General features: G+C 37.5%; 1 protein-coding gene across 1 annotated transcript in view; it reads left to right on the forward strand.

Annotated features, from left to right (window-relative positions):
* ccdc6b (coiled-coil domain containing 6b) overlaps positions 1–26,505 on the forward strand; it is a 30,505-nt gene extending 4,000 nt beyond the window's left edge. Inside the window, exons 2-9 of the mRNA XM_022669363.2 lie at positions 1,056–1,205; positions 2,420–2,548; positions 4,026–4,129; positions 6,208–6,368; positions 12,157–12,313; positions 14,012–14,112; positions 16,910–17,031; positions 22,567–26,505. Coding sequence (XP_022525084.1) covers positions 1,056–1,205; positions 2,420–2,548; positions 4,026–4,129; positions 6,208–6,368; positions 12,157–12,313; positions 14,012–14,112; positions 16,910–17,031; positions 22,567–22,740 — 1,098 coding nt within the window. The 3' untranslated portion in view covers positions 22,741–26,505. The remainder of the gene's footprint in view (positions 1–1,055; positions 1,206–2,419; positions 2,549–4,025; positions 4,130–6,207; positions 6,369–12,156; positions 12,314–14,011; positions 14,113–16,909; positions 17,032–22,566) is intronic.
* Positions 26,506–27,027: the final 522 nt, after the last annotated feature.

Here is a 27,027-nt window from a genome sequence, read left to right on the forward strand (position 1 = left end):
TTTTTTTTTTTAATGAGTGATATGACTATTTTACATAGGCACTACTGTAACAATGCTGATGCTGAAGTGATGTATTGTGCAGCCCCACTCTAAACATGGAGGGCAAATGTTGACTTTACTGTGCTGTGCTTTCACTTCTCCTTTTTATTGCGAAAAGCTGATTTTTCTTGCATAACACAACATGATCAACCTACAGCATAACCTTTAAAGACCAAACATACATACAGACCAAAATAACTGCAAATGTTTGAGTCACAGATGTTCAGATCAGGAAAATAAAGGAGAGGTGAATGAAAAACAGTAAGTTTAACGTTATACAGAATGTCTATTATGTGTAATAATAAAAAATAAATAAAAATACTGTGAAACTTCAAAGTCTTAAAAAAAATCGTAATATGGATTTTTGGCGATACCGCCCAGCACTACGTTTAATACCATGGATACATCATCATATTGCCCAGCTCTTATTGTAAGATATAAATATTGGTCATGTTTGACAGATGCTCATACTCAAAAAGACAAAAAGATCTGAAACTGATATGATATTAAGATTGTCTTGCATCAATAAAACCAATAATCCCAATAATACATGTTATGATCAAATCAAATCAAATGTATTTGTATAGCGCTTTTTACAACTGGTGTTGGCACAAAGCAGCTTTACAGAAACGTGATTACAAGACAAAGAATCAGGCAAAACATTAAACATACAGAATACAGAACCCCCAGTGAGCTATATTTTGTGAGATGCACTATAGATCGTAACAGTGTTTGTGAATATAAATAATAAACTGAACCACTGTACCAGGAGTAAAGATCCAAAAGTAAATTTTTGTGTTAATTTAATGTGGTCCAGTTAGTGATTGGTTTGTAAAAATTAGCTGTTTCACTAGATCCAAAGGTTTTGTCAGTGTTCTAAATGTCTATTTGCAATAGAATTACATTACTGTGGAAATTTGATTTTGAGACTTTGTGATCTGATTATGTGCTATGTTTAATTCACAGTTGCATTATTTTTATTATTTTTCCCAAATGTCTTCCTTTCTGATCTGCAGCAAGCCAGAGCAGAACAAGAGGAGGAGTTCATCAGTAACACGCTGTTTAAGAAGATCCAGGCTCTGCAGAAGGAGAAGGAAACGCTAGCTGTTAATTATGAGAAAGAAGAAGAATTCCTCACCAACGAGCTTTCTCGAAAACTTATGCAGGTGAGTAATGAGCAGCTATCAGTCTGAGGGCTTCAGACTGAAACTAAAATATTATTTTGTGTTTAATGTAATAAATTAACTCCACAGTGCCAACAAATTTGGATTACAGTGTCTTACGGGTAATGGGTTATTTATATTGTATTTATTAAATACAATGTCATGATGTGTTGCCATCAATAAGGATGATATAACTGTTATTATGCAATACAAGACATTTCTCTTCGATACTTAACAGTATCTGTGTTACTAAAGAGGGTAAAATACTTCTAATTAATTAAACGCCCAAAATTTCACAACCAGTAGTCTTATTGCACGATATACACTTTTTATATATTAAAAAAAAGAGTCCATTAAAATGATTAAGCTGGTATTTAGAATTTAAAAACTGTAGTTATTAGTTTTTTGTTAATTTAACAGTAATGTTCCTTAATTAAAGTTAATTGCTCTTTGAAAGTGTGTAGTGCATAATTGTGCTTTCATACACTGCCTGGCCAAAAAAAAGTCGCCACCAAAAAAAAAAAGGTCACACACACTAATATTTCTTAGACCGCCTTAAGCTTTGATTGTGGCATTGTTTCTATAAGCTTCTGCAATGTCACAAGATTTATTTCAATTCAATGTTGCTGGATTAATTTTTCACCAAGATCTTGCAGCAGCATTGATGATGGTAGAGTCTGACCACTGCACAAAGCAGCACTTCTCCATCCAGCACATCCCAAAGATTCTCAATGAGGTTAAGGTCTGGACTCTGTGGTGAACTCTCTCTCAATCCATGTGTGAAAATGATAATCTCATGCTCCCTGAACCCTGAACTCTTTCACCATTCCAGCACCATGAATCCTGACACTGTTCATCTTGGAATATGGCTGTGTTCATCAGGGAAGAAAAAATCCATTGATGGAATAACCTGGTCTATATTCAGTATATTTAGGTAGTCAGCTGACCTCATTCTTTCAGCACATACTGTTGCTGAACCTAAACCTTACCAACTGCAGCATCAACCCCACATCATTTACTTAGTTAAGTCCAGGTGGTGACTTTTTTGGCCAGGCAGTGTTTATCGTAGGCCTATATCAGTGCCATGAAATGTGTGTGTGTCATTACTTTTTGAAACTCAGCTTTCTACATTGTCATCTGATACAGTTCAGTAGTTTGTGCTGAAGCACTGGGACTGAATGAGGATAAACACCCATGTCTCTCTTCTCTCCTCGCAGCTACAACATGAGAAAGCTGAGCTGGAGCAGCACCTGGAACAGGAGCAGGAGTTCCAGGTCAACAAGCTGATGAAGAAGATCAAGAAACTAGAGAATGACACCATCTCCAAACAGCTGACCTTAGAACAGGTATTCTTACTAGGTATTAAATCTGCCATAATTTATACTAGTGCTGCACACGGTGTTGTCTCAGCACTGTTATTGCTTTGTGAACTTCTACAATTATCACATCACAGGAGGTGCAAAATACTTTTTTTTTCATTTTGCTACATGCTTGATACAGAAGATAAATTCAAGACCACATAAATTTGGATCTTTTACGAAAATATCCCCATCCACACAGAAACACTGTACCACGCAATATCGCCCAGTAGAGGACAATCGACCTCCTACAAAATACCATAAAAACACACATCGTGCATGAGATCATTCGTACTGCTGGATAACATGAGGATTTGCATTGAAAATAAAATAAAATTAATCTGTAAACATTATTAATCCGCAAATAACAGAGACAACAGTAACAATCAAGGCGCTGTCCATGTTTCAGCTTATTTTAAACCAACTAAGCTAACATAAACATTAAATCTTGTTTACCCCATCCACATGTCTCCACTAGCAGTACAGTTTTCCAAAATCTCCACCTTATAAGGTGTTTTCAAAAGGCTTTTTTCTATTGACTCAAAACGCCTTTTTCATGTGGATAGCAGCCACAAAAGACAATTAATTTATATATTTTTTTATATTCTGATTCGTGGTGACAAGACCTCAAACTTTTCTCAGAGGCAGATAAATTTTGCCCAATATCATTAATTTTACTCCAGTACTAAACTTATTGTTATTATTATTATTATTATTATGGATTACAGTAAATGGATACAATTGTATTGCAGTATTGCAAAATCAAATGTAAAAATGTACATAATAATGCAGTTTTTCCTAATATGATGCGGCCCTAATTAATACTTAACATTTTCTGTTTAGAAATCTGTTCAAAAGTTTGAAATTTTCTAATGCAGTATAGCAATCCCAATCCTGGGCGCTGCAGCAAACAAAGCTTATGGAGATTGCTTATAACATCATAACAGTTAGGATTTTTGTGACGCAATTTGAGGATACTTTCAAATTTCTTAAAAAAAAAAATAAAGTACCTTATTCAAATAGGGTTATTTACTGTATACCTGTAACTCTACCTCTTCACAACTTTACAACTGATGCTCTCAAACACATTAAGAGACAAGAAATTCAAGTAATTAACTCTTGATGAGTTCAGCACAGCTGTTAACTGAAAGCCTGAATTCCAGGTGACTCTACCTCATAAAGCTGACTAAGAAAATCAAGTCAAGTCAAGTAGTTTTATTGTCAATAATGCATATGTACAGGACATACAGAGAAATGTCAAGATGTCCAAAGCTTTCATCTAAGCAAGAGGTGCTACTTTGAAGAATTTAAAATATAAAACATTCTGATTTGTTGACTCTTATCAGCATCTGATAATAACTAGTATTATTAAAATGAGAAATAGTCGGTGTCCCTATAGGAGTTCTGCTTGTTGGTCAGACTTATTTACTGAACAGGGTCTATTCTGTGTTTTTTTTTCTTTCAGCTCAGGCGAGAGAAGATAGATTTGGAGAACACTTTGGAGCAAGAGCAAGAAGCACTAGTCAATCGACTATGGAAGCGAATGGACAAGCTGGAGGCAGAGAAAAGGTCAGTGGTGTCTGGTTAATAGCAGAACCCCAGAGGGTATGTTTCATCCAGCCAGGCTGAAAATCAGTCATGTTTAATGTTGGGCTGATTACGCATGTAAACCCAATGAGTAGTAAGTGTCATAAAACTGCATAAATATTACAGTTTTTAATCAGTCAGTAGATGGAACTCCAGTGTGTAGAACTGTTTACTGTAGAAACATTTTAATTTACACGGACCCGTTCTTTGCTTTTTTTTTTTTTAGTTATATTAGTTATTCTTCTTTCTAAAATTAAAGGAATACTCAAACAAGAACAAGTAGTTATTACTATTTTTAATTTCTGTTTAAAGATTTTAGTTCCATTCATCCAATTCATAGAGGACTTGCCTGCAAGCTACCTCTAGTGTTTAGCAGTCTTTTTCTTATTAAACAGAAGGGGACAGAAAGTAGAGGTTAGATCGGGCCCAAAAAAATCCGACCCAGCCCGAGCCCGTGCACATTCTGCCCGAACCCGACCCAACCCGAACCATAAACTGTCATTATGAGCCCGACCCGACCCGCCCAATAAACTGGCTGTTTTCGGGCTGTTTGAATGAGCGAAATATGATCAGAATTATGTAAATTAACACTGTAACATAGAAGCATAGAACTATTATTTAATTTAAATGATTTTTAAGAACAGCTACACACACTGCTGCAAGTCAAACGCGGAGGAGTTCACGTGAGGTGCTGCCGCGTGGCCGCTGTTGCGCCGAATCCGACTCCCTGCTGAATCGGGCTCCCGCTTCGCGGACAGAATCGGCACAACACCCCCCGCTGTAGAACTGCGGGAGTGAAAACAGCATTATAAATAAATTAGTTTTTTCACTTTCAGTTTTCGTTATTTGGTTCGTTTTTGTTAACAATAATAATTGGTTACTTAGCAACTTTGTGATTATCACACCAGAGCTTTATTTAAAAATAAAAATATAATTAAAAAACAGATGCCTACATCTCAGACTATTTTCTGGAGCCCTACCCGACCCGGCCTGAGGAATGTGGTGGTAAATCTCGGCCCGAACAGCCTCGGGTCAGGTGGGGTTCGGGCAGACAATCTAAGCTCTAACAGAAAGTGGTCAGACTCTCCATAAACTGCTCTGGCTATGCAGAAGATTGGACCCATGCTTCTCTCTTTCTACATGATCCCATTGGCTGTAGGTAGCTGCTGCTTCTGACTCCCAGTCACCAACTGGGTCAGATATTAAACCTGCTAGATATTTGCCGGACACCTGCGACTGGTTGGCAATCACTCAGCGATGGCTCAGCTAGTGTTTTTAGCAGTTCCCACTGCAGAACTGACAAAGTACCTAGTGATTCCCAGTCCTTTACTGAAAAAACGGGCTAAAATTGTGTAGTGTGAACTAGACATTACCAGCAATCATTGGTCAGGACTGTAGGTTTGGCTTGGAAAGTGTAACTTTCATTTTTGTTCTGCTGTTTCTGTCTTTCCTATAAGAAAGACCTGTGGGGGAAAAAAAAGGAAAAAAAATGTAACCCCACTAAGTGGATAATAATGCTCATTATAGTGAATTTCAGGCCGTAAAGTGAGTAGCAGAGCTAACAAACACCACTAACCATTCAAAACAACAAATGTTGCAGATCAGATTTAAACACCTCCAAAAGTAAACAGCTCTATTACTTTTAGAGCTGGATAAGCAGTTATTTTTGTTCTGCTCCCCTCTGTTCTTCTGATGTTGGTGTAGTAAATAAAAAAAGAATGAGTGCAAGACATTAATTAGGCATAATCAGGTTGGTTTAATTGGTTTAATGTGGCATCTGGCCCTCAATCTGTATTGGTGATTAATTAGCCAATTGAGCTAAAAGATCCATCTCTATTTTTTGCAGTCGTTCCTTAAATTAATTGGTAACATAGTATAGTATATGTCTTTATATTATGAAATGGATAAAAATGTAGGCTTCTTAGGCTTCTTGAAGTGCTGTAGCTGTAACTTTTTGTCCGTTTATACTGTACAGATAATTCTCCTGTCTCCTTACTCAGAAAACAGTGCTGTGCTTTAGGTTTTCTGACATGTTCTTCTGCTGTGTTCTCTCCCTGTAGGATTCTCCAGGAGAAGCTAGACCAGCCTGTCTCTGCTCCTCCATCCCCCAGGGACATCTCTATGGAGATCGATTCTCCGGAGAACATGATGAGACACATTTGCTTTCTGAAGAGTGAGGTGGAGAAACTGAAGAAGAACTTGCACACGGCCAAACTGCAGCGTGAGTTTCTGAGCTCAGCAAGATTCATCAAACGCTATCTGTGAATATAGCATAGCTCAGGCCCTGTCCCCATGTACAGAACCAGTTAAAAGTTTGGACACCTAATCGTTAAAATATGTTCTGCATTATAGATTAATACTAACGTCATCCAAACTATGAATAAAAACATAAGGAATTATTTGGTTAACAAAAAAGTGTTAAACCAGAATATGTTTTATCATTTAGATTCTTCAAATTAGCAAAATAGCTGAACTTATCAAGAGTTAATTACTTGAATTTCTTGTCTCTTAATGTGTTTGAGAGCATCAGTTGTAAAGTTGTGAAGAGGTAGAGTTACAGGTATACAGTGAACAGCTCTATTTGAATAATGTTCTAATTCGTATTGTGGCAAGAACTGCTCAACTAAGTAAAGAAAAAAAAATACTTTAAGAAATATTATGTATTCCAAGAACTTTAAAAGAATTCTCTATTATCAAACATATCATGAGGAAACTGGCTCTCATCAGCACTGCCCCAGTAAAGGAAGACTGAGAGTTTTACAGGATAGGTTTATCAGGTTTATAGAGTTTCCAGCCCCAGAAACCTCAAGTTAACAGCTCCCCAGATAAGAGCCACCTAATTATTTTGGTCTGTTTAACTTTTTTAAGTTAATACACGATTCCGTATGTGTTCCTTTATCATCTGGATGACTTCAAAGCTTATTTACAATGTAAGAAAAAACTGACGAACATTGAATTAGAAGCTGTGTCCAAACTTTTAAATGGAACATAATTTACATGGTTTAAAAATATGTTTTTTGAGTGCAGTGCAGTGTCCGTTACCAGATGCCCTTATAAAGCTATAATAAAATTAGCTTATTTGTAGGAATCTAACTAATACTAATAACTAACTAATAACTAATCTAACAATTGTAAATATTTAACTAAAAAAAAACACTTTTTGTGCTTTTCCGAATAAATGAGAAAAGACGGAATATTTTTTACTGAACAATGACCAGTTTATTTTTTTGTTAGTTATATTGTGCCATAATAATAATATGATTTTCAATGGTTAAGGTTTTAAGGTAAAGCAAAGCAAGTGTGTTGCCTTTCATACACAGGGCAGGTCAAAGCGTTTACAGGGCCATCTCAAAAAACTAGAATATCTTTGAAAAGGTATTTTTCTTTATTTCAGTAATTCAGTTCAAAATGTGAAACTCCATATATATATATATATATATATATATATATATATATATATATATATATATATATATATATATATATATATATATATATATATATATATATTACACACAGAGTGATCTATATTAAGTGTTTATTTATTTTATTGTTGATGATTATGGCTTACAGCCAATGAAAACCCAAAAATCAGTATCTCAGAAAATTAGAATATTATATAAGACCAATTGATACTTTTGGCAGAGTGGGCAGTGTGCCAAGTCCTGCTGGAAAATGAAATCCACATCTCTATAAAAGTTGTCAGCAGCAGAGGGAAGCATGAAGTGCTGTAAGATTTTGTTGGAAAACAAAACTGCACTGACTTTAGACTTGATAATAAAACACAGTGGATCAACACCAGCAGATGACATGTCTCTCCAAACCAGCACTGATTGTAGAAACTTCACTCTAGACCTCGAGCAGTTTGGACTGTGTGTCTCTCCACTCTTCCTCCAGACTCTGATCTCTTCATTTACAAATGAAATGGAAAATTTACTGATGATCAGTGATGGTTTGGAGAGTCATGTCTGTCATCTGCTGGTGTTGATTCACTGTGTTTTATTATTAAGTCTAAAGTCAGTGCAGTTTTGTTTTCCCACAAAATCTTACAGCACTTCATGCTTCCCTCTGCTGACAACTTTTATAGAGATGCACATTTCATTTTCCAGCAGGATTTGGCACACTGCCCACAGTGAAGAAAGTACCAATTGGTCTTATATAATATTCTAATTTTCTGATACACTGATTTTTGGGTTTCATTGGCTGTAAGCCATAATCATCAATAATAAAATAAATAATAGCTTAAAATGATCACTCTGTGTGTAATACATCTATTTAATATTTGAGTTTCACATTTTTAACTGAATTACTGAAATAAAGTAAGTTTTCAAAGATAATAAAAATTATCTTTAAAGTATATAAACAGCGAAAAAAAATAGTAAATGCTTTTGCATAAATAGCTAATATTAAAAGGGGGAAAAACCCTTAGAGACAGTAATGCTTTGGATTAAAATAACAAATCTGTTAAGTATAATAATGTTAATTCTGTATTTCACTTAATCTCTAGGGCCAGTTGTTCAAAAAATGTAATCCGGATCAAAATTATCCAGATTTGGTAATCACATTTTTTGCTATCCAGGATCAGGTGATCTGTCTTACTTTTAAGCCAGTTTTTCAAAGCAATTTTGGATTGGATCAACCTGATCCAGAAACACAGTTTTCAGGATTACCTAATCCGGATTACCAGCTATGTAAAAAACAGATAGAAGAACCAACAGGGGTTCAATATAACAAGATACTGCTTATTGCAAAACAATACGAGCAATTGAGCGTTCTGCAGAGACGCTTTGCATGACTTAACTATTTGCGAGTCGAACCACAGGGAGCATGCAACATAACACTTGCATGTATTGTCCTGCACAACGTTGCTACCAGACGCAGTGTCCCTCTCTGTGATGTTTATGATGCACCTGAGCCTGTTGAAGAACCAGAACAAACTCTGGTGTTCTTTGCAATTGTTCGAAATTATTTTTGACAGCTTCATATCTGATGAATGTTTCCTTGACATTAATATACAGTGATGAATGACAGTGACGTAGATGAAAAAATGAATGTATTATTTTTGTTTGTTATTGAAATCTTTTGGGGGGTTTATTTAATGGGGTCAAGATTGTTTTTATTTTTACTTTACTACAGTAAAAGGCTTAATTGGTAGCCTATGTCTACTTTATCACTGTAACGGTTAAACAGGTCAAGTGCAAAATAGAAATAAAAGTATATACACTAAATTGTACAAATACATTTTTTTTTACTTTAAAACTTTGATTTTAAAGTTTTACTACATTTTCTTCCTGAAATCCCCCTTGAAATCCTACCCCTTGTTGGGATCAGGGTAATCCTGTTTTTTTGGATCAAAGTTATCCAAATCCTACTGAAAAGTTTTGAACAACAGAAACTGAAGGTTTGATCCATTAACAAACTAGGATTGGATTACATGATCTGATCCGATTTCAGAATGCTTCTTTCCCTTTTGAACAACCCGTTTTCCAGATTTGATCCAATCCGATAACCAAAATCCGATCAGATTACCTTTGAACAACTGGCCCCTAGTAATAGTGTTATAGTCTGAAACTGGCTCCTGGGGTGCTTTCGTGGAGCTTTCTGTTCACTAGAGTGTCCACTAGATGGAGCTGCACACACAATAAAGAGGCCAGCCTTCCCAGCTGATGAAATCCTCAGCCTGGTTTCCTCACGCCTGCAGTTATACTGGAATTTCTTAACAGGGACTTTCTCAGAGGTTTCTTAAAGGACAGTATGACTCAGATAGCAGGGTGAATGAACATTGTGCCTGAGGAGTGATGTGTCTTAATTTTTCTGCCCTCAGAACACTGATCACTGTCTTCTGTTAAGCAAGGCCATAGATGGCTTGAGTAAGATCATGCATTCATGAGCAAGTTGTGATTACAATCATCCTGCTGTAATCTACCCTGCCCCAGTCCTGCTGCTGTAATCTACCCTGCCCCAGTCCTGCTGCTGTAATCTACCCTGCCCCAGTCCTGCTGCTGTAATCTACCCTGCCCCAGTCCTCCTGCTGTAATCTACCCTGCCCCAGTCCTCCTGCTGTAATCTGGCTTGGCCTATACACCTCTTTTAACCCCTCACTTTTTGTAAATATTGTGATTTTATGAGACAACTCTAAAGACGTGACACTTTTATACAGTGTAAAGTAGTGAGTGTACAGTGAGTACACCCCTAAGTGAAAATGGCCAATTTGCATCCAAAGTTTCAATATTTTGGGTGGCTTAACTTATCTTAACTTTATTGAGCATGGAGTTAATTAGAGCTTCACCGGTTGCTACTGGAATCCATTTCCACTCCTCCATGATGACATAACAGAGCTGATGGAGGTTAGAAAACTTGCGTTAAGAGACCTTCCATTTGAGGATGCCCCAGAGGTTACCTTCAGCTTCCTCAGAAAAGCAGTTGCCCTCTTGGAGGTGTGTTTGGGGTTGTTATCGTGTTTGATTAACAGCTGTGTGTTGAGTTAAAGCAAATTTACACTGTTCTACAAGCTGTACACTTCTTTACATTGTATCAAAGTGTCATATCTTCAGAGTTGTCCCATTAAAGGTATATTAAAATATTTACAGAAATGTGAGGGGTGTACTCATTTTTGTGAGATACTGAATGTACAGTGCATCACAAAAGTAAGTATACTCCGCACATTTCTGCAGATATTTAAGGATATATTTTCATGGGACAACACTGACAAAATGATACTTTGACACAATGAAAAGTAGTCTGTGTGCAACTCATGTTACAGTGTAAATTTGTTCTTCCCTCAAAATAACCCAATATACAGCCATTAATGTCTAAACCACAGCAACAACAGTAAACACCCCTAAAAGACTTGCTTTGGTTGTCCAAAGAAACTTGCACGGCCTCAGCATCACATCCAAATGCTGTCTTTGAAAGATAAGGCGCAGAAGTGCTGTCAGCATTGCAGCAAGGATAAAAAGAGGTGGCGGTCAGCCCCTTTTAAGTGCTTTGGTCTGCATGGCTGTCACACCAGAAGGAGCCTCTTCTGAAGTCTGTACACAAAAAAGCATGCAAACAGTTTGCTGAAGACATGTCTACAAAGGACATGAAATATTGAAACCATGTCCTATGGTCTGATGAGAACAAGATTAATTTGTTTGGTTCAGATGGTTTCAAGCATGTGTTGCGGCAAAAGAGAAGCGTGTCATGCTTACAGTCAAGCATGTTGGTGGGAATGCCATGGTCTGGGGCTGCATGAGTGCAGCAGGTGTTTGGGAGTTAATGTACATTTTATTAAGGAACACAAACTCCAATATGTACTGTGAAATACTGAAGCAGAGCATGATCCCCCTCCCTATGGAAACTGGGTCACAGGGCAAAGTTCCAGCATGATAATGACCCCAAACACACCTCTAAGATGAGCACTGCTTTATTGAAGAGGCTGATGGTAAAGGTGAAGGACTGGCCAAGCATGTCTCCAGACCTAAACCCAATAGAAGATACATGGGGCATCTTCAAGCGGAAGGTGGAGGAGCGCAAAGTCTCGAATATCCAGCAGCTCTGTGATGTCGTCATGAAGGAGTGAAGCTCTGTCAAACTCCATGCCCAGGAGAGTTAAAGCAGTTCTGGAATATAATGGAGGCCACACAAAATATTGACACTTCAGGAACTTTCACTAAGGGGTGTATTCACATTTGTTGCCGGTGGTTTAGACATTAATGGCGGTAAATTGAGTTATTTTGAGGGAAGAATAAATTTAAAATAAGCTGCTCACAGACTACCTTTTATTGTGTCAAAGTGTCATTTTTGTCAGTGTTGTCCCATGAAATGATAAACTCTAATAGCTGCAGAAATGTGAGGGGTGTACTCACTTTTGTGATACACTGTATAACAAAAATTGAGCTTAACATGGGTCTTGCAAACACAGGGCTTACTTAGTTGCTTTTACTGATGGTTGTATGCACTTGTTGCTGTTACTCTTAATGATTGTCTTATATATACATGTACATCCTGTGTATTATCTGTCTCAGACACGGAGAAACGGGCGCAGTACATTGAGGAGGAGCGGATAATGCGGGAGGAGAACATCCGGCTGCAGAGGAAGCTTCAGCGGGAGGTGGAGCGGCGCGAGGCTCTGTGCAGGCAGCTCTCAGAGAGCGAGTCCAGCCTGGAGATGGATGATGAGAGGTACGTAATGTCGCCTTTCAAATCATCTCTGCATGAAGGAAACGGTCTCTGAGAAACTGGAAGCATTCTCGCTGACACTGCTTTATATCAGAAGCACGTTCTATTTTTTGAGTTTGCACTGGGTGTAACGGCCTGTAGTGTGTGTAAGCTGCCAGCGTGTACACATTTTGCACATTTTGACCTCCTAGTACACTTGTATGATTCCATGTTCTAAAGTATGCATGAAGTTTGAGCTCACATTTCATCAGGTTCAGTCAGGTCATCATCAGGTTGTCACTGAGGTTGATTTTCGTTGCTGAGTCACAGAAATCTACGAGTTAACATAGTTCTTTTAGCCAATCTATGCACTTCCTCCAGCCAGCTATCCATAAAGGCATACTTCATTTTCATCTGTTGCTGTGCTGAAGACTCTCAGGCTCTCTCTCTCTCATCCACTTACTCTGTCTGTCTCTCACCCCCCCCCCCCCCCCCACACACACACACACACACACACACACAGCCAATGTCATATTTCCTCTTTCCAAGCTACACTAGTTTTTATTACCTACATTAAATCTTTCAGCTAAATCTCTCAGTAACACAACACATTGATATTTTCTCATTTAAAAAGCATCAAATTTACCCAAAATATTATACAGACAAATAAGGATCTAGTCTTCCAACAATACAGGAAACTACCATTAATTAAAAAAAAATCATGATCACAGGATATTGCTGTCATTAATACAATTCATTTTTAACTGAGTGAAACCACTAATATAAATCTAATTTATTTTTTCCAATCTAATGCAGATTCTTTTATTTAAATCTCTGTATTTTTAACACATACATGCATTGTTTGATATTTGCATTGGGGACTTTTAATGATTTTATTCCCATTGATATATATGTAGTAAGCAATTATTATGCTTTAAGAAGTGCAGGCTAGTACTATATAATACTTTTATATTATTTAAACACATGAATGTAAAATGGAAATATTAGCATGTTCACTGATTGGATTTTCTGCACACATACATAACATGAGAACCTGAGAATCGTGCTGACATATCGTCCTTGTGATTTACAATGGTCTAGGAAAAAGATTAGAATGTGTGTAAAATACCGGTTTATTTTTAGCTATTTTATTGCAAAGAGAAAAGTAAATGTGAGAAAAAGAGAACAATTCTATTATACATTATATAAATGTATGCTGTAAATTTAATTAATTATTTTTGTATTACTTATTCACAGAAAAGGTAATGTTGGTTAATCACCTTCTTTGACCCAGCACTACATTTCCTGTTACTGTAATGTGATGGAAGCCAATTTTGGGCTTTATAATAATATTCCCAAGACCTTTTTAAAGACATATCTGAGTAGCCTAGAATCTCTATACATTGTTTTCTAAACATTTTTTGTCATTTATAGAGTAGAAGTGCATTCATTAGTCTATCATGTAAGGTATCAATGTGAGGTTTGGGATGCAGCGATGGAGATAGCTCATTAATATTAATGCTCTGTGGTCTAATTGTTGCTCTGTGTTTGTTGTGAGGTGAAGTTACTTCACACTGGGGGGAGAGTTATGTGGGCCTAAAATGATATCAGGATATTCAGAGTATTTATGCATTTTGTCAGGTTGTAAACACAGCAGCAGTAGATGGTACACTGTTTTTTAAAATGTCCTGATGTGGTGTTTCCTCTCCTCTCATGCTGCAGGTACTTTAATGAAATGTCGGCCCAAGGCCTTCGTCCCCGCACTGTGTCCAGCCCTATCCCTTACTCGCCCTCGCCGAGCTCCAGCAGACCCATATCACCAGGTATACACGCCTTACCCTGTAGCCAGTGCACTGCATCAGGGCACAGTGCCAGAGATTGACAGTCTGAAAGAGGAATGTTGGCCATGCTTTCTCTTTGAGCGGCCGAGTGATGCTGCATTGGCAAGTTCAGATATGCACTACTTTCAAAAGTTTGGACACACCTTCTCATTGAGTGTTTTTCTTTTTTAATTGTATTTCCTACATTTTAAATGAATACTGAAACTAAGAAATCATGTACTAACTTAAAAGTGTTAAACAAACCAAAATACTCTCTGAAGCATTTAGGTTGTTCTTATCTTATGTTGCTCTTATCTTTTTTTTGTCTGTTAACTTGTGGTTTATGAGGTTGAGTTGTTGTATTAAAGCAAAACTAGATGCTTTATGTTAAGGATTTAGAGGCCTCTTACCCAGGGAATTCTGCTCCGATAACAGATATTACACGTTTATATCTGCCGATGCTAATACACATTTATAGCTTACAGAGACATTAGACACCTCGGTATAACTTTATAACTTTAAAACTATTGAAAGTAAATAAAAACTTATCTTAAACTCATCTTAAATAATTATTTTACGGCCACTGTCTGCCAATTGTAGTAGTGCAGACAGCGACCCTTCGTCTGTAGTATCGGTATTGGTTTGAAATATTGGTCGTATCGTTCAATGCTAATGCTTCTTTAAAAAAAATATATATATCAATTATCGGCAAAAACCTTTCAGTCTTTTTTTTTTTTTTCTTTTATATTTAGACATTACTGGTCAGAAGCAATATGTAAGTGCATTGTCATGCTATGATATCATCAATATGTTATTGGCCTTGGCTTTCTGTGATTGGTCTTTGTCTGAACCATCTAGAAAAGGGCTTTCAGACTGTCAAAATTAAAAAATAACAAATTATGGGTCAGTATCTCACACTGAGACCCTAAAAACACAGAGAATAATTAGCTATGAGTTTTGGTTTTGTGACCCCCACAAGATTTTAAGCTAAACTTGAAATCCTTGTCACTGCACATGTGCAGCGATGGAGAACGTTTACAGACGAACTGCTGCAGAGTTTCATGCAGTCAAAATTCCTTTACTTTGTCCCACTGAAAACATTGTGTTTAAAAGCACAGCACCGAATTGTCCACATTTAGTGTAAAGGCAGCCAAACCATAGTTAGTGTAGCAGCTTAAAATAGTATAATAAAAAAAAGTGTGGACGCCTGGTAAAGACAATCGGTTTCTTAAACAAACAAACAAAAAAAGAATGGTGATACTATTCCTCAGAAAAAGTTAACAATTGTCTTTGATTACAAATCAAACATCAAATATTGTAAATACGGATCCGAGAGAGTGAGCTGATGGTGCTAAAGCAAAACCCCACACTTTCTGTGACTGAGCACAAATAGTTTATATGTACTTTAAGATATTGCAGTGTCAGCTCATAAACCTTAAGATCCCAGACCCATTTCTGAACATTGATACCGATTTCAAAATTAAATCAGATAAATCCGGTGAGCAGATCATTTTTGTTTTTTTTTCCTTACTGTGGGAACATGACTAAGTATTTTAAGTATTTTATTTTAATTCCTGATAATGTAAATGAAGCAACAACAATTTTAACAATTTTGCTAAAAAAAAATCTGGTTAGAACTAGTTATGTGGAATGTGATTTACTTCATTAAAGCATAAAATTGTTGGAATGTTTGGAACAGACCTGTAGAAGCAAAAAATACACTTTAAAAGGAGCTAGTTTTATTGTATCTCCAGCGTTATCCCTAATTCACTCCTACATTCTGTAATGAACAAACGCAGATTTACACACTGTCCTGTGATGATGCTCTCAGGATGCTCAGCGTATGTCACTTGGGGACTTTGTGAGTTAAAGTGTAGGTCAGACAAAGTGCTGTAAGGAACTTTACACAGCTTTTAAAGGCTCTGTGACACATACATCACCATAGATTCTTTTGGGTTCAGAAATAAAAATAAATAAAAAACACATGTTGGAAAATGTTGAGTATACCAGTGCTGCTCCTTCTCATTAATTCTGTCTGTTTACTTGGTGTAAATAAGACAGTGGGGAGTGTATTGTGTATTGTGTACCTGTAGCAGTGAGCTTGGGTTAGTGACACAGTTTGTAAACAGCAGATATTAGCTGACACAAGGTTAGCTTGAAAAACCTTGTCAGTGAATGTACTGTGTTCACACGTCCAAACAAAAGAGATGAGCGCACTGAGCGCACTGTCCTGCAGTCCTGTGAGTGGTTTTTCACCCTTCTGTTAAAACAGCTGAGTCTCAGCACACAGGCGCATATCAGTAAGTGCTGTAGAGTTTTAGGAAACAGCTGGTTTGGGTAAATATTTGCTGATCAGCTAATCTGTGTCTGTGTAAACAGTCAGTATAGATTTAAGCTAGGATGTATAGACTTGTCTTAATAAGTCAGTAAACTCTTTTCCTATCTAATGGCCGGGTAAACAATGTCCTGTCCTTTTCTTAGAGTGCAACAACTCCTGCCTTCCTCCTCCCCTTTTTACTTGTGTTTACCCTTGAAATACAAGGGTATTTAGCTCCAGGCAGGAACTTTAGCAGCATTCATCTTGTTCCAGTCACTAACTTGCACAGTTCTGACTGTGTGTAAACAATTAGCACCTGATAAATCTGTAATAAATCTGTCCTGTAGTTTTTATTAGTGGGTAAAACTCTAGTGATTGATTCATGCAGTTTTTAGTGCTGACATACCCTGTTTTTGTGTGTGTGTGTGTTGTTTATTTGTGTGTGTGTGTTTGTGTGTGTGTGTAATATGACTCCCTTGGCAGGGCTCTCGTATGCCAGTCATACAGTGGGTTTTACCCCTCCAGCCACGCTGACCCGAGCCGGCATGTCCTACTACAACACACCAGGCCTGCATGTACACGTGGGAGCCTCGCACGGCATTGCAGTGAGTCACATCTATTTCCCTCTTTCTGTCCGTTTCTGTTTGTCCCCTCATGCTGTATGCCTTCATTTTGTGATGACTCCCGATGACTTTGCTAATAAAGACAGTCCACGGTTACACAGACAGAGGGTAAGTTCAGTTAGCATGAAGAGCCCAGTCTAGGGCTGAAAATCTAAATTTGATACCAAAAAAAATCACCGACCAAAATGTCTCGCTACTACAGAGTACCAAAAGGTCAAAAGAAATTCTGTGCCCGTTTCTGATACTTTGCATGATGCGCATTAACACAACAAATGCAGAGCGCATGCGCAACAACCGCGACGGACCTTGACACACACAAGTGCAAAAAAACCCCGCAAATATAAAAAAGAAACATGCAAAGTTCAGCTACTGTGATTTGTTGTCAGCAGAGCTAAGGACAGTATTTTATTACTGGAATTGCGTGGTGTAGTCTCTGTCTGCACCTGCTGCTCATTCCTCAACACACACTTCCCACACATTGCCAGGTTTAAAATCACAGCAGCAACCATTGAAGCAGCAATGGAAGCTAGCAAATTTTAACTGCTACACAACCTAAAAAACCTTGACAAATGTTAAAAAGGTTCAATGATAAAAGACAGAAAACATATTGTTAGTGAGTTTTGCAGATGCAGAAAAGCTCAGAGAGACTACATGACTTTGAGCTGCTGCTTTTCTCCTGAACAAATTCTTAAGATACTTTAGCCAGGTTATTTATCAAAACCAATAATTAATTTAAAATTGGAGGGTTCAGACTCCAATATCAGTAGACTTTGTGCAGCTGGGATAAATAAGGCAGAGAGTACTTTAAATAGCTAGCTAGCTAGCAAGGTTAGCTACAGTAATCTGGACAATGCTGGCTAACGCAGTCATGCCACACATGATGTGAACTGCAGTCAGTCACAGCATAGGAGCAGATGTGTGGTATCTGATTAGATTGGATTGTGGGAAACTGGAATGGTCAGTGATGCTGTTAGTTATTATGTATAAGTAGATACTTCTTTCATTGCTTGCAATGCATCGGGTCATCTGTCCTATCAAAAATGCGTTAAGACATAATTATAAAAATGTCCTTTTTTGTAATTACTGATCATTGCATGTTAGAATAAATCGTGTAATATTGTAAGTTTTGATGTTGGATTTATTTTTTTATTTTTTTATGGATTTAAAACACATTTTGTGATATCAGAGTAATAATCTAGCAACTCTGGTACTTCACCGTCCACAGGATTTGCAAGTCATTTTGGGACCCAATTAGTTCATGTAGTATGCTGCAATAATTACTATAAATAATGATGCATTATGGGAAATTTCTAGTGCCCTAGAAATCATATTTGGAAAGGTAAACAGGGACCTGTTTGGGTCACAGTCGTTGATTACAGTCTTGCCACAGGTTTCTAAAAATCTATTGCATAGTTTCCATCATTACTCAGATTGTTTCCTAGCAACCAAGCAACAGGAGAATCATCAACTGCAGAAAGAAATTGAACCTGAGTTGGGCAGAATAAGTACAGAGGAAAAATAAGTCAGACAGGGCAGTTTAGATACAGTATGAGTTTGATAAGGTTAAAACATCACAAGGAGATTATCTCTGTCAGTATATGTACTGCTTTGGTTTAGTTTGTTAGTTCAGAAAAAAAAAATCTAACCATTCTATTGTTTTCAGTATATGCTAGTCTAGACCAGGGGTCAGCAACCCGCGGGTCCGGAGCTGCATGCGGCTCTTTGACCCTAATACTGCGGCTCCGTGTGGCTTGTGAAAATAAATTATAAATATTAAATTGAAGTGTATTTTATTTTGTGTGTTTTTTGGAAGATTGTTGTAATCTTGAAATAGTAAAACAAATATAATTACAAATGATATTTTATTATATTTCATCGCTCAAAATAAGCACACTTGCGAAAGCCGGTATACCTGCCAAAACGCCGTCCATGTATCGATACTTTCAACCCCAGGTAGGCCAAGTATGGAAAAATGCAAGAAAAGAAAAATATTTCTGTGTGTTGCTTTTTTTTGGTTATTATATTTTTCGTGATATTATCGTGATGCTTGTTGCTATCTTACACCCTGTCAACAGTCTTGCGCACACATCGTTAAAATAGCTTCTGGTTTACCCACTGACCGATTAAAACCCTGACAACAGTCAACAAAATACCACATATCACCGCCACCCCACTCCCACATATCACCGCCCTCACGATTCCTAAGACACATTGACACACCTTAAATCAAATTGCATAATACGCAAATGACCGGTGCGCTATAGAACGCTAAAATAGGGCCCAAAAAGTATTTGCGCCTCCCAATGTTTTCTTTTATGTGTAAACCGGGTCCAAATGGCTCTTTGGGTGTTAAAGGTTGCCGACCCCTGGTCTAGACAGACACTAGTTTCGTCAGTTTTATGGTTAGCAAACATGACTAGACATGACTGTTTCTGCTTTATGCAGATCATTGTTAAACACACTTTAAACCAAATCTTTGCAACATAACAAGATATTTAATAAAGTAAATACAAATACCTGGTCTAAACTTCACTTATGAAGCAAGTTCGCCAAATAGCAAGCGATGGAAGGGCCGTTATCTAGCTCTTACAGAAACAACAATGCTTAGCCAGAGAGCTACCTAACAGTCTTAACTATAAATCTATCTAAACAAACTTCCCACTAACCACTTCCAAAAAAAGCACATCCAAAAAACTGTTAAATAAACACCTTTACAAACAGTGACTATCATAGAGAAAGCATATATCTCCTCTCTTAAATTTATCCTTTTAAGATGTGGACTGTTTTTATAGTCTTTACAATTAAACACAACAGAAAGAAAATTGCAAGCACGAAAATATTTCTGATCATATAAATAGTCAAATTCATGCAAATATCTAACTGTACTCACTGTGCTGGTACATTGACTACTGGCCACACCATTTTACCAAAAAATGGATATAAAGCAAACACTGAGGGAGTCACTAAACCCTAAACCATATTTTTTCATTAATAGCTGAAATGTTTAGTACTAAGTACTGAGAAAATAGAATAGATTTTTAGTTATTAGTAGAATTTCCAAACGCTTAAAAACCTCCACCTCTGCAGCGCCCTCTCAGGTTGTGCTATATAGTACTATAGGCGAGGATAATGTGTCCATGTGTGCATTACAGTCTCCTAGTGATGTCCAATCATCTGCTCAGCTCAATCAGCTCTCCCTTCTGCTCTGCCCCTAAACCCATACATCACTACTCTTCCCATCTTTCAGCATTTTTCAAATTTGAGCTGAGGGTGGAGTCAGCTAAAATCAGGGGGTTTAGTTACTCTTTAAACTTTGAGCGACATTTTCCCTTTCACTTCTATTCCAACTGAGCAGAATGTTTCCCCCACGGTGTGGGCGTGGCCTAAATGCACTCTGTCTCAATACCATTAAATTCTGAGGTATTTTTAACCAAAAGGAGCATGTTGTAATTATATGTCACAGGACTCACAGCACTCCTGTCATTGCCTTTAACTCATGAAGTTCCTGAGAGCGTCATGAACACATGACAGTGTGTGAATCTGTGTTTGTTATTCACATAAAACTAAACCTTCTCCATTTTAAACATTAATGTTAGCTACTTTTATTGCATTTAAATGCTTTAATTATATGTTTGACAGTTGAAATTGTTAATGTGTCCATTGTGTTTTATTATGATTTTGTCATTATTAAACAACTACCAGTCAATCCAAAATGATAAGAAACCTTAAAACTGAACATTTTAGAAAGTAAAAGTAAGGCTTTGGCTTTCTTCTGAGAATATTAATGCATAGTGCATAATTATTACTCAATTAAAGAAAAAACAATCATCTTATTTCACTTGTTTATTTTCTTCTGTTAAAGCGAGAATAATAAACAAATAAAAATGTATAAATAAAAATTTCTTACATTTAAAAGAAAAATCGGTGACCAATATCCCCACCCTTCTTTTCAATAAGAGCCATAAGCCTTCCTTTCAAAGAGTCTGTCAGTTTCTAATCTCTTGACGATCAACTTTTTGTGCAGCTGCAACCATAGTCTCCCAGACACGGTTTAGAGAGGTGTACTGTTTTATTTCACCGTAATCCCCCTGTTTAAGAAGAACCCACACGTTCTCAATAATGTTTAGGTCAGGTGAGGAGGGGGGCCATGTCATTATGTCATTATACTGGCTAACAGTGCAGTGGAGTACTGAAAGATGCTTTTTCAGAGATTTTTTCCCTTACCACTGCTCAAAGAAAGTGTCTTCTAAATACTGGCAGTAGGTTTAGGAGTTGATTTGCTCTTTGATCTTTAACTCGAAAAGGTCCAACTAGCTCATCTTTAATAATAGCAGCCCTTCAGTACTGTGATGGTGTGTCGACAGTTTGGAGGAAAATGAACCGGATGAAAGTAGTGAATGTTCATGCTTAGCACGAATGCTAATCCAGCATGTTAAGTATTGAGCCAGTGTGACGGCGCAAGTGGCTGCGAATATACTTACACAAATTTGGAACAACGTAAAGGAAATGCAAGATCACATGATATATGTACTTTAGAATATGGAATTGTACATGCATACTTGGTCAAAATGCATAGCTACTGTATATGTTTGCAGGTCTGAATCTAATTTGGTAGGGGTGTGACGAGACACTAATATCACGAGACAAGACACGATACTGGGTTCACGAGAACGAAACGAGATTTAAAAATATCATTTTAAGGAAAACGTCAAAAGTGAAAAATGGCTTTTATTTGACAAAATCATATAAAGCAAACTTAACAGACTGGTTTCTCGCACACATTGATTTGATAAGAAATAGAAATAAGAAGAAGAATAAAACATATAAATAAAACTTTTCTAGGTCTTATATAGTGCAAACAATAAGTGCAAACCACAACCAGTCATATTAAGCCTAGGGTTTGTGTTTTTTCTCCTAAATCACTTGTAATTTAACTATCCATAACCATAACCAGTCATATTAAGACTATGCTTGAAGTGCAAACAGAGACAGAACATTTTTTTAAAATACAGTACAGAGCTAAAGGATTATTACACCTGCCTATGAAACAGTCACGTGTAGGATTTACTTACAGTATTTACATATGTTTTGTGTCTTGTTGGTCACTCTGTAACTGTTTATTGTTTCCACTGGCCGAATTTTCGTGGCAGAAGATCTCGTCACACGAGATGCATCGAAGAGTTAGCATTCCACCACTTCTAGAATATATATATATATATATATATATATATATATATATATATATATATATATATATATATATATATATATATATATATATATATAAATTAGGACTTGAGTGATTAAGTTGCCAGAAACACAGGAGCACAGTGATGTCGGCTAGGCACAAGGTATCAGATGTTTGTATTGAAGGCTTGTGATTACGAGTAAAAGAAGAGCATGGCTTCAGACAGATACCAGATACCAGATATCAGTATTGTTATGTATTTATCTCTAAATAAAAGTCATACTGTGGATCACTTGTTTTAACCGTCTTCTTTTCTCTGCCTCCCTCAGAGACCGTCTCCCAGAAGAAGCAACAGTCCAGACAAGTTCAAGCGTCCGACGCCTCCTCCTTCCCCCAACACGCAGGCGGGAGTTCACCCCGGACCTCCTCCACCTCCTCCCCCAGCGCAGTCAGCACCTTCACAGCAGCAGCCACAGCATGTGCTGCAGTCCTCGCAGCCATAGTGCATGAGCTCTGCAGCACACGCATCAGAGTGGACTCAGACCAGAGCTACTGTATTCCCGCCAAGCCAAAGGCTTAATTATCCTACGTACATGGAGTTGACATCTTTCTCTTGCACTGAGAATAATATAGGCTTCACTGTATTGATCTGTGTTGTGTTTTAATTGTTTGTTTGTGTTTTGTTTTTGTTTGTTCATTTTTTTGTCCACATTTTATTTTTTTCTTTGTTTTTTCGTTTTTGGATGCATTTCGGTGATCTTGGCATTGTGGCACTGATCAACACTAAACCTGCTCTGTTTCATTGCTAGGACTTCTCTTTTGAGAACAGAAGGTCCGATGGAGAGTATTAAACAAAAAAAGGGAAGAGTTTAATGCATTCAGCTTTAGCTTTTGCAATCAGGTGTGTGATTTACGTGATATTTTTGTTGGCCCATAATTCACAGATGCAACATGTTCCTGTGTGTATGCTCCGTTTTCTTTTTGAGCCCTGCAGAAGGACCTGCGGTTGATTTTGCTTAAAGTCCCTTGTGCTATAATACTAACCTTGGGTGTTCTTTGAAGCAATCAGCAAAGTTTAAATAGAAAATATAAAACAGAAAACAGAATTTGACCAAATTCATTCTTCAGTACTCTCCAAGAACCCTTGTGGGCGGGTCAGAATATTTTAACTTAGGGCATGCATGACTGAAATTTTCCGGTTCCGGTTGCTCAGACTCGAAGAGAAGCGGGTAGAGCTTTGTTGGTTCTGCTGGGCTGATGTCAGCTTGTTTCATTTTTAGCCCTGCCCATTGTACTCTCAGAAGAGAGTGATAGTGGTGAAATACAGCAGAGGTTTATTAGTTTATTAGTAGAGTTTAGGAAGAAATTTACAAGAAATACTTCATACATTTAAACAGAGAGACCAGAACAGACAAACTGACCAAATTAAATTAAAGGAAGGAAACTCATATTTAGGTTCCCAAGGGCTTTAAGGAAAACACTGGGGCTTTAAGGAATGAAAACAAGGCATCAACGTACATGACACACAGGCAGGCGGTGGAGATCTGCTGCTGCTGCTGTAGCTGCTTCTACTGAAAGCTGTAGTTAAGTGCACCAGATGGGTTGGTGGGGAACGAGGCCTTTAATGGCCTTTAAGGGATGCAGGAGCGATCTGGCGTTGGTTTGGCAACCGTTGTCTCAGACCCACGTCATTTTTTTTTTCCTTGTGCACTCCCTTGAAATGAATGATTAGCTGGAGGATTATTGGCTCTGTGGTTAGTAAGCATGTCTTAGTCGTGCCTAATGGAAAAAACCCGCTCACACAGAAATACGCATTCGTTAGAATGAGTGTAGAATGGTGTGCCTTTTGGTGCGCTGCTTGGAGAGCATAGAGATGCGTTAGACGCAGAGGGTGTGTTTACCTTAGCTTGACCTACCTTAGCTGTGTAGGCAAGTCATTTTTCTTTGTTGTTTTTGTTTAGTTTATTCTTTTCCACTTTGTGTGTTTTTGCGCTGTGAGCTTGAAAGCATCCTTTATTGGCTCAAAGGGAGAGAGAATGGTTTACTTATGCTGCTGTTTGTGTGATGCACAGTCATGTTGTGCATCCGCCTGCAACTGTAGTCCTCCGCACAGACGCGTCCTGATGGACACGTTCTTATGCTTTCGGCATGCAGCTGCACACATTTGAATGAACTGCCTTGGTCTAGAGAGAAGGACAAAGAGAGGTTCAAGACTTTTTAGTGTTTATGATCTTGTTCCTCAGAATTCACCTCCATCCACATACTCCCCCAGCTTGGGGCATCCCAGTCACCCTGACTGTGAGTGTGTCCTACAGTAATATACAGGTCAAAATTGCAGGAAACTCTTTTATTACAGAAACAAAGGATGGCGACCAGGTTCCAGACATATCCTAAAAGATAGGCCTTGGGGTATTTAGATACGCCTACGTTATGTTTAATTTCTAAATTTAAAAAAGTGTCCTGCAACTTTCGACTTTTGACCCTGTATATATGTACAGTATCAGTCAAAGGTTTGGACACACCTTGAATTCAGTGATTTTTCATTATTTAAAATGTTCTAAATTGTAGATTAATACTAAGGTCATCCAAACTATGAAGAAAAACATATGGAATGATTTAGTACAGAACAAACTGTTAAGCAAAGCAAAATATGTCTTATATTTTAGACTCTTTAAAATAGGCACATTTAGTTTAGATGACTGGCTGGATTTTCTCAGTCAGCTTTATGCGGTAGAATCACCTGAAATTTAGGCTTTCACTTAACAGATGTGCTGAATTCATCAAGAGTTAATTACTCATAATTTCTCATCCTCTTAATGTGTTTGAGAGCATCAGTTGTAAAGTAGTGAAGAGGTAGAGTTACAGGTATACAGTGAATAGTGAATATTTGAGAAATGTTTTAATCTATATTAAAACAAGAACTACTCAACTAAGTAAAGAAAAAATACTTTAAGAAATAAAGGTCAGTCAATCCAAAACATTTCAAGAACTTTGAAAACATCCTCAAGACCATGAAAAAAAGTTATGATGAAACTGGCTCTCATCAGGTCCGCCCCTGGAAAGGAAGAGCAATGGTTTCCTCTGTTGCACAGAATAAGTTCATCAGTTACCAGCTTCAGAAGCTTCACAGAGTATTTTGGTTTGTTTAACACTTTTAAGTTACTACATGATTCCTTATGTGTTCCTTCACAGTCTAGATGACTCCGCTATTCATCTACAATTATACAGGAAGTAAAAGATAGAATGAGAATGACTGGTACTGTGTATGAAGCATTGTTGATTGATTTTGGAAAGACTGCAAAGAATTTTGTGCTGCGTACTCACTCGAGGCTTGAACGTGCTGAGAGAGAACGTGTAAATACAGTAGACATATCTTCTTTTTGTAAGCTTGGCAAAAAAAAAAATCCAGGGTTAGGGCACTGGTGCTTTTTTTGAAACATTTAAAATTGTCTCCATTGTGATCGTGATCTCAGAGGTTCTTGATGCTAGTTTTGGCTTTTTTTTATGATTGATTCCACTTAACCAAATACCTATCACTCAGTGCAGCTAAATTGCAAGAACAAGAAAAAAAAAGAGAAAACACAGAGCACTTACTGTATATTGTGAAGAACGCTAATTTATTGCAAAGTCACATCAGATCAAAAACAAAATCAGCTAATAATGAAGATAATACTGGTACTAAGCAGTTGTAGTTAAGGCACAGATGTTTAGAATGATTCTATGTCCCCAAGCACCCTGTCAGTGGAGTCAGGCCTCCGCAATGCCGCTGCACCACTGCGTGCAACACGCTGTGGCGCTTAAGGGTAAGGGGCCTCGGTTTTGCAGTTCATAGGTGTGTGTGTTTTGTTTTGGGTTTCTTTTTCGGTCCCCATACGCAATTTCTCAACACCCTGGAAACCAGGGCTGAATTTTCTACCTTTTGTTTACTACCTTTTTTGTTAATTTTGATGTAAATAGTCATTTAATTTTGTTGAGGAAAAGAAAAGTGTCTTCTTTTACCATGAGGTGTTCAAAATGCATTTCAAGTTTGTGTTCAACTTTTACCAGAACTCAGACCCCCCCTCAAACACACACACACACCACACCACACCATGTTGTTTTCTTTTTAAGACTGTTGACAAATGAATGTAAAGTTTGCTCATGTTTTACTGCTATCTTTAATGGATGGAACACCTTTGAGCCTTAACTCACTGTGGTATTGCTAAATGTAAGCATTATCTAGCTTATCCCCACATCAGATGATTAAAGCCTTAATATGTGGTCACATACATCTGGGCTCTGGATTTTTTCTGTGTATTTTTGTCTGTTGATGCACTTTGTAGTTCTATAATAATTACAGACTGTAGTCCTGTATCTGTTCCTTTATATACTTTTTTTATTATCCTCCTTTTACCCTTTTTATTAATACACAGAACCCCACAGAAGAGAAATCCACCACAGAGCAGATATTATTATTATTATTATTTGGGTGGTGCGTCATTTATTCTCAGCACTGCAGTGATTAGCACTGATTTAGCATATTAATGGTGGTGTATAAGGTGTTAGTGTGTGTTGTGCTGGTACAGTGAGTGGATATGAAACAGAAGTGCTGCTGGAGTTTTTAAACACCTCAGTGTCCCTGCTGCACTGAAGATCCTGACTAATAAAAAACAGGATAAAAGGAGGGTAAAAAAAAAGCATGCATTCATGTGTAAAGCAAGGGGCATCACTAGCCCTTATGTGGGGAGGCTTAAGCACCCATGATGAGCGCATGCATGTACACATACACATACATTTGAACAGCACTCTTT

Source organism: Astyanax mexicanus, chromosome 15, assembly GCF_023375975.1.
Source record: "Astyanax mexicanus isolate ESR-SI-001 chromosome 15, AstMex3_surface, whole genome shotgun sequence".
NCBI lineage: Eukaryota > Metazoa > Chordata > Actinopteri > Characiformes > Acestrorhamphidae > Astyanax > Astyanax mexicanus.